Source organism: Lepus europaeus, chromosome 7 (genome assembly GCF_033115175.1).
Source record: "Lepus europaeus isolate LE1 chromosome 7, mLepTim1.pri, whole genome shotgun sequence".
Classification (NCBI taxonomy): Eukaryota; Metazoa; Chordata; class Mammalia; order Lagomorpha; family Leporidae; genus Lepus; species Lepus europaeus.
This window is the reverse complement of record NC_084833.1, coordinates 7912869-7926221: the sequence shown is the minus strand read 5'-3', so window position 1 is coordinate 7926221 and position 13353 is coordinate 7912869. Positions and strand designations below refer to the sequence as shown.

Here is a 13353-nt window from a genome sequence, read left to right as displayed (position 1 = left end):
GCCAAATAACTCCTACCTAAGGGGGCCTTGAGGGTAGATATGGTTATGGCAAATAGAGGCACTCAAGGGTCATATAAAGGTTTTTAAATTTGACAACTGGGTGTTGATATCTATATTGGATTCAGCTGCTAATGTCATTGTGATTTTTGAGGAAGGGCTGTTCCCCTTAGTCAGTAAATTGAATAGTGGTCTAAGTTCTGCAGGTGTTAGGGGAAGGAAGGGCTTTGGCCAATTGATTTGGCCGCATAGTTGCTGAAGTCCATTAAGTGAGGATTTATGCTTGACTTTTAGGTTCGGGCCCATCGAAGATATATGGGAGATTTCATAACCCAGGAATTGAAAGGGAGGAAAATATCAAATAAAAACATCTTTGTTTTCCCCTCAAAATATTGTTGGGAATCTACAAGATACTATTAAAAACCCAACAGTCGTGTTCTAGGAGTTCCTGAAGGCATGGAGAGAGAGAAAGGATTAGAAGGCCTTTTTAGTGAGATACTAGCAGAAAATTTCCCAGGTTTGGAGAAGGACAGAGACATCCTAGTACAGGAAGCTCACAGAACCCCTAATAAACATGACCAAAGAGATCCTCACCACGACACGTCGTAATGAAACTCACCACAGTGAAACAGAAAGATCCTAAAATGTGCAAGAGAGAAACGCCAGATTACTCTCAGAGGATCTCCAATTAGACTCACAGCTGACTTCTCAGCAGAAACCATACATTCTAGGAGAGAATGGCGAGATATAGCCCAGGTACTAAGAGAGAAAAACTGCCAGCCCAGAATATGATATCCTGCAAAGTTCTCATTTGTGAATGAAGGTGAAATTAAGACTTTTCACAGCAAACAGAAATTGAAAGAATTTGTCGCCACTTGTCCAGCCCTGCAAAAGATGCTTAAAGATGTGTTATACACACAAACACAGAAACACGGTCATCAACATGAAAGAAGGTAAAGGAAGGAAACCTCACAGCAAAAGATCACAGGAGTCTCAAACCATATATTAGAAAATATCTTTGGCAAATGACAGGGCAAAGTTACTCCTTCTCAATAGTCACATTGAACGATAAAGGACTGAACTATCCAGTTAAAAGACACAGATTGGCTGACTGGGTTAAGGAACAAAAACCATCTTTTTGCTTACTACAAGAAACACATCTTTCTAACAAAGATGCATCCAGACTGAAAGTGAAAGGCTGGAAAAAGATATACCATGCCAACAGAAATCAAAAAAGAGCGGGCATAGCCATCTTAATATCGGATAACATAAATTTTACCACAAGAACTATTAGGAGAGACAAACAGGGGCATTATATAATGATTAAGGGATCCATTCCACCGGAAGATATAACGATTATCAATGTATATGCACCTAATTACAAGGCACTGGTTTATTTAAAAGACTTATTTGTGTTTTTTAATTTTTTTTTTGAAAATAGCCAGAGCACCAGAGATGCGCTGATCTGAAGCCAGGAGCCAGGAGCTTCTTCTGGGTCTCCCACGCAGGTGAAGGGGCCCAAGGACTTGGGCCATCTTCTACTGCTATCCTGGGCCACAGCAGAGAGCTGGAATGGAAGAGGAGCAGCCAGGACTAGAACCAGTGCCCATATGGGCTGCAGGTGCTTCAGGCCAGGGCATTAACCCACTGAGCCACAGCGCCGGTTAAGGGACTTAAAGGGAGACTTAGACCCCAATACAATAGTACTGGGGGACTTCAATACTCCACTCTCAGAGATAGACAGATCAACAGGACAGAAGATCAACAAGGAGACAGTAGATTTAAATGACACTATAGCCCAAATGGACCTAACAGATATCTACAGAACTTTTCATCCTACATCTAAAGACTTTACATTCTTCTCAGCAGTACATGGAACCTTCTCTAGGATTGACCACATACTAGGCCATAAAGCAAGTCTCAGCAAATTCAAGAGAATTAGAATCATACCATGCAGCTTCTCAAACCATAAAGGAATGAAGTTGGAAATTAGCAACTCGGGAATCCCTAGAGCATATGCAAACACATGGAGATTGAACAACATGCTCCTGAATAAACAATGGGTCATAGAAGAAATTAAAAGAGTAATCAAAAATTTTCTGGAAGTAAATGAGGATAACAACACATCATACAAAAACCTATGGGATAGAACAAAAGCAGTGTTAAGAGGAAAGTTCCTATCAATAGGTGCCTACATCAAGAAATTGGAAAGGCACCAAATAGATGATGCTTTCAGTCATCTCAAAGATGTAGAAAATCTGCAGCAAACCAAACCCAAACCCAGTAGGAGAAGAGAAATAATTAAAATCAAAGAAGAAATGAATAGGATTGAATAAAAAAAAAATTACAAAAAATCAGCCAAACAAGGAGCTGGGTTTTTGAAAAAATAAACAAAATTGACACCCCATTGGCCCAACTAACTAAAAAAAGAAGAGAAAAGACCCAAATCAATAGGATCAGAGAAGAAAATGGAAACGTAACAACAGACACCACAAAAATAAAAAAGAATCATCAGAAATTACTACAAGGAGTTGTATGCCAGCAAACAGGTAAATCTATCAGAAATGGACAGATTCCTGGACACATACAACCTATCTAAATTGAGCCAGGAAGACAGAGAAAACCTAAACAGACCCATAACTGACACAGAAATTGAAACAGTAATAAAGGCCCTCCCAACAAAGAAAAGCCCAGGACCAGAAGGATTCACTGCTGAATTCTACCAGACACTTAAAGAAGAACTAACTCCAATTCTTCTCAAACAATTCAGAACAATTGAAAAAGAGGGATTCTTCCCAAATTCATTTTATGAATCCAGCATCACCTTAATTTCTAAGCCGGAATAAGATGCAGTACACTGTTATTTAATTCTATAACTAATACTCCAATGGTATTTTTTCACTTTCTGTTGCTATATCGGGGCAAACTGTTGAAATCTTTACCTAACATATACTAAACTGATCTTCTGTATATAAAGAGAATTGAAAATGAATCTTGATGTGAATGGAAGGGGAGAGGGAGCGGGAAAGGGGAGGGTTGCGGGTGGATGGGAAGTTATGGGAAGGGGGAAGCCATTGTAACCCATAAGCTGTACTTTGGAAATTTATATTCATTAAATAAAAGTTTAATTAAAAAAAATTATGTAGGATCTCTGTCTTTAATGTGCTGTACACTGTTATTTAATGCTATAACTAGTACTCCGACGGCAGTTTTTTCACTTTGTGTTGCTATATGGGGGCAAACTGTTGAAATCTTTACCTAATATATACTAAACTGATCTTCTGTATATAAAGAGAATTGAAAATGAATCTTGATGTGAATGGAAGGGGAGAGGGAGCGGGAAAGGGGAGGGTTGCGGGTGGGAGGGAAGTTATGGGAGGGGGGAAGCCATTGTAGCCCATAGGCTGCACTTTGGAAATTTATATTCATTAAATAAAAGTTTAATAAATGAAAAAAATAAAAAAAGAAAGAGAACTACAGACCAATATCCCTGATGAACATAGATGCAAAAATACTCAATAAAATTCTGGCCAATAGAATGCAACAACACATCAGAAAGATCATCCACCCAGACTAAGTGGGATTTATTCCTGGTATGCAGGGATGGTTCAATGTTCGCAAAACAATCAACGTGATACACCACATTAACAGACTGCAGAAGAAAAACCATATGATTCTCTCAATAGACACAGAGAAAGCATTTGATAAAATACAACACCCTTTCATGATGAAAAACCTAAGCAAACTGGGTATGGAAGGAACATTCCTCAACACAATCAAAGCAATTTATGAAAAACCCACGGCCAACATCCTGTTGAATGGGGAAAAGTTGGAAGCATTTCCGCTGAGATCTGGTACCAGACAGGGATGCCCTCTCTCACCACTGCTATTCAATATAGTTCTGGAAGTTTTGGCCAGAGCTATTAGTCAAGAAAAAGAAATTAAAGGGATACAAATTGGGAAGGAAGAACTCAAACTATCCCTCTTTGCAGATTTATGATTCTGTATTTACGGGATCCAAAGAACTCTACTAAGAGACTATTGGAATTCATAGAAGAGTTTGGAAAAGTACCGGGATATAAAATCAATGCACAAAAATCAACAGCCTGTGTATACACAGGTAATGCCACGGCTGAGAAAGAACTTCTAAGATCAATCCCATTCACAATAGCTACAAAAACAATCAAATACCTTGGAATCAACTTAACCAAGGACGTTAAAGATCTCTACGATGAAAACTACAAAACCTTAGAGAAAGAAATAGAAGAGGATACCAAAAAATGGAAACATCTTCCATGCTCATGGATTGGAAGAATCAATATCATCAAAATGCCCATTCTCCCAAAAGCAATATACAGATTCAATGAAATACCAATCAAAATACCAAAGACATTCTTCTCAGATCTGGAAAAAATGATGCTGAAATTCATATGGAGACACAGGAGACCTCGAATTGCTAAAGTAATCTTGTACAACAAAAACAAAGCCGAGGCATCACAATACCAGATTTCAGGACATACTACAGGGCAGTTGTTATCAAAACAGCGTGGTACTGGTACAGAAACAGATGGATAGACCAATGGAACAGAATAGAAACACCAGAAATCAATCCAAACATCTACAGCCAACTTATATGATATCAAGGATCCAAAACCAATCCCTGGAGAAAGGACTGTATATTTAATAAATTGTGCTGGAAAAAATGGATTTCCACGTGCAGAATCATGAAGCAAGATCCCTACCTTTCACCCTACACAAAAATTCACTCAACATGGATTAAAGACTTAAATCTATGACCCAAAACCATCAAATTATTAGAGAGCATTGGAGAAACCCTGCAAGATATACGTACAGGCAAAGACTTCTTGGAAAAGACCCCAGGAGCACAGGCAGTCAAAGCCAAAATTAACTATTGGGATTGCATCAAATTGAGAAGTTTCTGTACTTCAAAAAAAAAAAACAGTCAGGAAAGTGAATAGGAAACCAACAGAATGGGAAAAATAAAATATTTGCAAACTATGCAACAGATAAAGGGTTGATAACCAGAATCTACAAATAATCAAGAAACTCCACATCAAAACAAATAACCCACTTCAGAGATGGGCCAAGGACCTCAATAGCCATTTTTCGAAAGAGGAAATCCAAATGGCCAACAGACACATGAAAAAATGTTCAAGATCACTAGCCATCAGAGAAATGCAAATCAAAACCACAATGAGGTTTCACCTCACCCCAGTGAGAATGGCTCACATTCAGAAATCTACCAACAATAGATGCTGGAGAGGATGTGGGGAAAAAGGGACACTAACCCACTGTTGGTGGGAATGCAAACTGGTTAAGCCACTATGGAAGTCAGTCTGGAGATTCCTCAGAAACATGAACATAACCCTACCATACAACCAAGCCATCCCACTCCTTGGAATTTACCCAAAGGAAATTAATTTGGCAAACAAAAAAGCCATCTGCACATTAATGTTTATTGCAGCTCAATTCACAATAGCTAAGACCTGGAACCAACCCAAATGCCCATCAACCATAGACTGGATAAAGAAGTTATGGGACATGTACTCTATAGACTACTATGCAGCAGTGAAAAACAATGAAATCCAGTCATTTGCAACAAGATGGAGGAATCTGGAAAACATCATGCTGAGAGAATTAAGCCAGTCCCAAAGAGACAAATATCATTTTTTTCCCTGATCAGCGACAACTAACTGAGCACCAAAGGGGAAACCAGTGGAAGTGAAATGGACACTATATGAAACAATGACCTGATCAGCTCTTGTCCTGACTGTTGATGTACAATGTAATACTTTATCCTTTTTAGTATTTGTTGTTGTTCTAGTACTAGTGGTTCAACTCTGTAATTAACACACAGTTATTCCTAGGTGTTTAAATTTTAACTGAAAAGTGATCCCTGTTAAATATAAGAGTGGGAAAAAGAGAGGGATGAGACGTACAATTTGGGGCATGCTCAATCGGACTTGCCCCAAGTGATAGAGTTAGAAACGTGCCAGGGGATTCCAATACAATCCCATTAAAGTGGCATGTACCAATGCCATCTCACTAGTCCAAGTGATCATCTTCAATTCACAATTGATCACACTGATAGGTCTAAGAGTCAAAGGGATCACACAAACAAGACTAGTGTCTGCTAATACTGATAGAATCAAAAAGGGAAAAAACATCCAACACGGGAAGTGGGAGACACAGCAGACTCATAGAATGGCAGATGTCCTAAACAACACTCTGGCCTCAGAATCAGCCCTTAAGGCATTCGGATCTGGCTGAAGAGCTCATGAGAGTATAGTAGGCATGGAAAGCCAAGATACCATGGAAAAGAAAAAAAAGAAGACCTAAATGAAAGATCTCTGTGAGTGAGATCCCAGTGGAAAGAACGGGGCCATCAAAGGAGGAGGTACCTTTCTCTGAAGGGAGGAGAGAACTTCCACTTTGACTATGACCCTATCGGAATAAGATCAAAGTCAGCAAACTCTAAAGGCTTCCATAGCCTTGGCAACTCATGACTAGAGGCTAGGGAGATCACTGACGCCATAAACAAGAGTGTCAAATTGTTAAGTCAGCAACAGGAGTCACTGTGTACTTATGTCTCATGTGGGATCTGTCCTTAATATGTTGTCCAATGTGAAGTAATGCTATAACTAGTACTGAAACAGTATTTTTTACACCTTGTGTTTCTGTGTCGGTGCAAACTGATGAAATCTTTACTTAGTATATACAGAATCGATCTTCTATACATAAAGATAATTACCAATGAAAAAAACTTGGTTTTAAATTGGAAATTGCATAGAAAATTAATCAATTCTTAAAAAAAATCACGTAGGATCTTTGTCCTTAATGTGCTATACATTGTGATTTAATGTTATAACTAGTACTCAAACAGTATTTTTCACTTTGTGTTGCTATGTGAGGGCGAACTGTTGAAATGTTTACTTCATATATACTAAACTGATCTTCTGTATATAAAGTGATCTGAAAATGAATCTTGATGTGAACATTAGGGGAGAAGGAGCAGGAAAGGAGAGGATGCGGGTGGGAGGGAAGTTATGGGAGGGGGGAAGCCATTGTAGCCCATAGGCTGTACTTTGGAAATTTATATTCATTAAATAAAAGTTAAAAAAACAAGAGAGAAAGGCAAATAAAAACTATAATGAGGTTTCACCTCACCCCAGTTTGAATATCTATCATCCAAAAATTAAAAAGTCACATGTGCTTGTGAGTATGTGGGAGAAAATGTACCCTAATACACTGTTGGTGGCAATGTAAACTAGTGCAACCATTATGGGAGACAGTAGGAGATTCTTCAGAAATCTGAAAATAGATCTACCATATGACCCAGCCACCCTACTCCTTGGAATTTACCCAAAGATAATGAAATCTATATATTCCATGTTTATAACAGCACAATTTATAATAGCTAAGATATGGAATCAACCCAGATGTACATCAATTAATTACTGGATGAAGAAATTGTGATAAATGTACACCATTGAATACTACTCAGCCATAAAATAGAATGAAATCCTGTATTTCACAACAAAATCGATGCAATTGGAGACCATTATGCTTAGTGAAATAAGCCAGTCTTAAGAAGACATGTGTCATGTTTTCTCTGATTTGTGGTAACTATTATATAGAGTACAAGAAATGCAATGTATGTGAGCAAAATTGACCTTTTTTAAAAAGATTTATTTATGTATTTGAGGATCAGTGGTTTTTCTACTTACTACTTTTGAGGTTTTTTTTTAATGTAGTGGAGGATTAACCCTATAATTATAAAGGAAATTGAAATACATCATTGAAAAAGTTCAAAGAAAAATAAGAAAGGATGAAGGATGGGCACGAGGGAGGGAAAGATGTGGAAGGTGTCATTATGTTTGTCAAAACTGCATATATAAAATATATGAACATTTTCCCTTTATATACATATATATATATAAAAAGAAAGCTAGGAGCAAGTTACTTCTATATATGTAATATGTAACTGTGTAAACTCAAAGGGCATAGCTTTTACCTTTGACATCTGGATGGCAATGAGTGTCTGTAGTTCTATGAATGATCTAGTAAGAGACTTCCTGAGTGACAGGCATGGTTGCCTCCTTCAGGAGAAGCTGATCCAAGACACAAGAAATCTCCAACTTTTTATACTAAAACCATGTCATCATAATTTCTTAAGATTATTTACATTTTTATGGTGGCAAATATTACCTCTCGTACCTATTTCACAAGGATCAGCTCTCAGGTTATTTCTGTAAGGTTTACCACCATATCTACCCCATGTTATTTCACAAGAGATTTTACAAAAATGACTACACACTGTACATGTGCATCTATGCTGCAGACACAAACTGATGGCAGTCTACAAGTGTCCATCATCATTGATCTCACAGGTTCCAGGTGTTTCATATCATTGTCAAAGCCAATAACATTCTTTCACAATTTTGTGCTTTTGAACATGCCTCAAATTCTGTACCTGTCCTTGTATTGAACTCACTCCAACTCAGAAATTGCACACCCTTCAATATGCTTTGAAAATCACTCATGAAACTTGCTTGAATCTTATTTAGATGTCTTTTTATGTCTCCTATTATGCACACAATGAATCTATTTGTCATAACAAATTATAATATCCAGGTCATGTAGCAAACCTGCTTATTTTTGTAGCTCCTTGAAATCAAAAGGTGAGTAAGTAGCGCAACATAAAGGGCACAGTGTGAGCTTACCAAAGTCTTCTAAAATAAATGATGTGTGGATCATGTGATCAACAACCCAAAATAAAGTGAGATGACACTTACCTGTCTGAAAGATAGCCAAATATCAGACTTCCCAGCAGCGACCCACTCATGAACAGGGTTTGAACCACTGATTTTTGTGACTGAGACTCACAGACGAGGTCCCACTGAAGAGGAAGGCAGCGCAGCAGAGTTTTAGGAGAGCTTCAGCCCTTTGGTGGAGCCTGGCCACAAACTCCTCCATATGATACACACGAGCTCCTGCTATGGGGTTCTGCCTTCTCCAATTTCATCTACAGTCACTTCCCTCTGGTTGCCCACACTCTAGAAATACTGAAACTTATATCAACCATTCAAATGCGACTGCCTCTTTTACCTCCTACCCTTCTGATAATGTTACCATGTGTGTACGCGACTTCAGTCATTTTTCTCCTAGAGCACCAAATCCCTTTACTGTATTACTGTCAACACATTTGTGAGGTACCAAAATTAAATTCACACAAAATGTAATTTTAAGTAACTTAAGTTACCAAAATTTAAATACTTAGGCAAATACAAGGGTTTATTTTTTTCTTCATCATGTCATTAGCATGTCACTCAAGAGTTTATACTAACTATTACAAAATGTTTTAGTTTTTCCTTTTAAAACTTTTCATTTTAGAAGTTTTAAAATTAAAAAACTAAAATTTTAGAGTTATGTGAAGTTTCTATGTAGCACTCTCCAGCTTCCAATGTTCTTAATATCATACATATTTGCCACTCTCCATTAGCCACTCTTTATTTTTTCTGTGTCTTAAAATACAAAGTCCAATGTGTCCCTCACATTTCTCTCAGCCTCAAGTGATCAACATTCTATGTTCACATTGAGGCTTATTTTAACTTCCACATATATGAAAGAACATGTAATATTTGTCTCCCTATGTCTGACTTATTTCATTTAGTATATGTCTTTAAATTCCATCCAGTTTGATGCCAATAACAAGATTTCATTCTTTTTAAATAACTGAATGAGATTCCACTGTGAATATATATTTCATTTGAAAAATATTAACTAATAACACACTTGAAAGTCAAAGTTACAGAGACTTGGGGAGGGACACACACAGAGAAAGACCTTTCATCTACTGGTTCACTCCACACATGGATATAACACCCAAGGTTGGGACAGGTCAAAGCCAGGATTGGGAACCCCATCAGTCTCCCACATGAGCGGCAGGGGCCCAAGCCCTTGGGACATCTTCTGCTGCTTTCCCAGTGGCATTAGCAGAGAAATGGAGCAGATGCAAGTGAAATCAATGCTCACATGGGAAGCCAGCATTGCAGGTAGCATCTTAACCCACTCAACCACAAGGTGGGCTCCCATATTTTCTTTATTAATTCATGTAATGATAGAAACATGGTCAATTCCAAATCCGGGCTACAGTGAAGAGAAATAACCACGGTGGAACGAATAATGATTTCATGTCTTTTGAATACATGCCCAGTGGTAATTGATCTTCTGTATATAACGATAATTGGAAATGAAAAAAAAAACCTGGTGTTAAATTGGAAATTGAATAGAAGATTAATTAATTTTTTAAAAAATATTATGTAGGATCTCTGTCTTTAATGTGCTGTACATTCTTATTTAATGCTATAACTAGTACTCCGACGGCAGTTTTTTTACTTTGTGTTGCTATATGGGGCAAACTGTTGAAATCTTTACCTAATATATACTAAACTGATCTTCTGTATATAAAGAGAATTGAAAATGAATCTTGATGTGAATGGAAGGGGAGAGGGAGCGGGAAAGGGGAGGGTTGCGGGTGGGAGGGAAGTTATGGGAGGGGGGAAGCCATTGTAACCCATAAGCTGTACTTTGGAAATTTGTATTCATTAAATAAAAGTTTAATAAATGAAAAAAAAAAGAATATATACCCAGTGGTGAGTTTGCTAGGTCATATGGCAGTTCTCTTTCTAGTTTTTCAAGAAATCTTACACTGTTTTCCATAATGGCTGTACTAATTTACATTCCCAACAGTAGTGTATAAGAGTTCCCCTTCCTCCACATTCAGGCCAGCATTAGTTATTTTGTGTCTTTTTGCTAATAGCCATTCTAACCGGGATAGGTGATTTCTCACTGTGGTTTTGATTTTCATTTTTATTTTTGTGCTAACTAGTACTATTGACCATTTGTCTCCATATATCTGTTGGCAATTTGTATTGGCCACTCATCCAATCAGCTAAAGAGCTTCAACAGGACTGATGTCTGGATCCTATGTATATAGGTTCTGCTTTACTTGCTTTGTGCATCAGTTTTGCAGTAAGTACTGAGTAGCACTGACTTTGCATATCATAAGCCTAGTAGCACTTCAATTGCTTATCATCTCCAGATAATATGATATAGTAGTAGGTTGAGGGATAGTTTGTTCAATTCATTAACCCCATACTAGCACCCTTGATATTGTGGTACAGATAAGCAATTGCTAACTGCTGAAGGAATGAAGACTTTCTTCATTTGATAAAATAAGTTGGTAGAGAATTCTCAGTCCATTCTTTTGTTAAATCCAAACAACTTAAATTCACATCACTTCTATATAAAGATTTAAATGAGGACTCTTACCTTAGTCACAATGGTGGAGGAGAAGGAGCTCCAATCGTACACCCAGCCATCCACACAGGGCTCTGTGTCTGACTCACTTATATTGGGGAAGGTCCCGTTCAGATGAAGGAGCTGCCACTGGGGGTGGGTGAAGCGACGGCACTTCTCTGGCCTCAGGTTTGAGTCTATCGGTATGGAGACTCTCAGGAGGGCGTCTTGGCTGAGGATGTCAGAGTCATTGCCAGAGGCCGTGTGGTTGTCCAGGAGGGGGACCCAGCAGCGATGCCCAGGGACAGCAGCAGTGAAGTTCTCCAACAGAACATGAGGGTATGCTATCATACTGGTGACAAAAAAGAGAGCAATCTGAAGGATCTGAAATCTCCCCAGACCTCCAGCTTGTTCCAGGAGCACATCGAAGGCCATTGAGGCTGAGCAGGTTATCTCCAAGGTGAAGCACAGTGACTCTATGGAGATAAGTTCAGAGGAAGAGAAAGTTTCCTTTCACCAGGTCCTCTAGTGCTGTGTTGATCTTGGCCCCACTTTCTCAATAGGCCCAGTCTCAGCACTGCAGAAGAACAGAGACAGGAGTTTCCACAGTTCTTTGCTTTTATGTAGCCAAGAGGTTAAAAAATGTCACAGATGAAATTATTTTGCAATGGGACTTCTAGTTATTGGCAACTGATCCTGCACAAAACACTTCTCTGTATGACACTGAGCCTTGAGCTTCATGAGAGTTGAGTGGGTTTCACATGGATGTAGTCTCCATATGGCCTAAAATAATCCCTCTCAGTGGCTTGTCTTTGTTTTCAGAAAGGGGTGTTGGAGACCCACAAGGGGCTGCCTGATGATGTTCCTCTGCCAAGAACAGACCAGGGATTTTTCTAGGAACTGAAGTTCAAATAAAAGTTAATGAAAGGATCCTTAGTTAAAATAAAGCAAATTGGAATGTTCACTGGTAATCATAACCTTTGGCAGGTAAACTCCTGCTTCAGTTAAATAATACCAGTGACACTGACTTTAAGAGTTTTGCAATACTGAAATAAGGACATGAGGCAAGGAAGATGGAAATTGTACATTTATGCAATTTATTTTAACAGATTTATTGAGTGATTCTAATAGCATTTATACTAACTATCTGCTATTATTGCTATAAAGTTATTTTACTAATATATACTTACATGTATATGTATAAATTTATAAATAAATTGTGAATTATAAACCTGTTACAAGGTCTCATCTTTCAATTCATAAGAGATAGGTACATAAATAATTTCATTGAAAGGTATAAGAGAACCACAAGGAAGTTAGACAATCTGCTCTGAAAGAAATAAATAGAAAACATCTAATGATTCCCGGGTAGATGCCACAGGGCTGGGGAGTTATCCCTGTTTAAATGAACTTGTACTTACAATGGAAGAGATATTAATGAGACAATGAAGTAGTAGGCGACAGAATGGAAAAAGGCCTGTTTACAGATGAAAATAACAAGTATATAATTACGGTAAAAGGGAAGAAAATCACTGCTCACCTACAGGATATTCCAAAGCCAGAAGCTAAGAAACATGCAGGACAATAATAAAATAGGTTGATTATAAAAACCAAACCAAGCAAACCAACAAAGCCTCTAGAACTGACTCTGCAGACTGGTGGCTCTTGTCCTTTCCCTTTTAATTCATTATCCTTGGAGCAGTTTGAAACACAGATTCCTGTCCACCTTGACTTTGATGGAGCAACTCCAAAGCTGAAAATCTAAGAAATCACTGGGAAGTGTTACAAAGTGCTAGAAAGCAGATTTGTTTGCCAGGATTGCAATCACAAAATAGCACACTCTGTGATGGCTGAAATGTATTTCCTCACAGTTCTGGAGGTTCGAAGTCCAAGATCAGGGTGTCAACGTGGTAGGTTACTGTTGAGGTCCCTCTGCCTGCCTCGTGGGTAGCTGGCCCTTGCTGTGTTCTCATCGGGTCTCACTTATTTTGCAGGCACATTCCTGATGGCTCTTGCTTTTCCTACAAGTCATAT

General features: G+C 38.2%; 1 protein-coding gene across 1 annotated transcript; it reads right to left on the bottom strand.

The window, feature by feature from the left end:
• Nucleotides 1–8809: 8809 nt before the first annotated feature.
• On the bottom strand, nucleotides 8810–11759 carry LOC133764136 (steroid transmembrane transporter SLC22A24-like). Its single transcript, XM_062197813.1, has 2 exons — nucleotides 11353–11759; nucleotides 8810–8917 (listed from the first exon to the last, which is right to left on the bottom strand). The coding sequence occupies exons 1-2, from the start codon at nucleotides 11752–11754 to the stop codon at nucleotides 8810–8812; spliced, it is 510 nt and encodes a 169-aa protein (XP_062053797.1). The 5' UTR covers nucleotides 11755–11759.
• Nucleotides 11760–13353: the final 1594 nt, after the last annotated feature.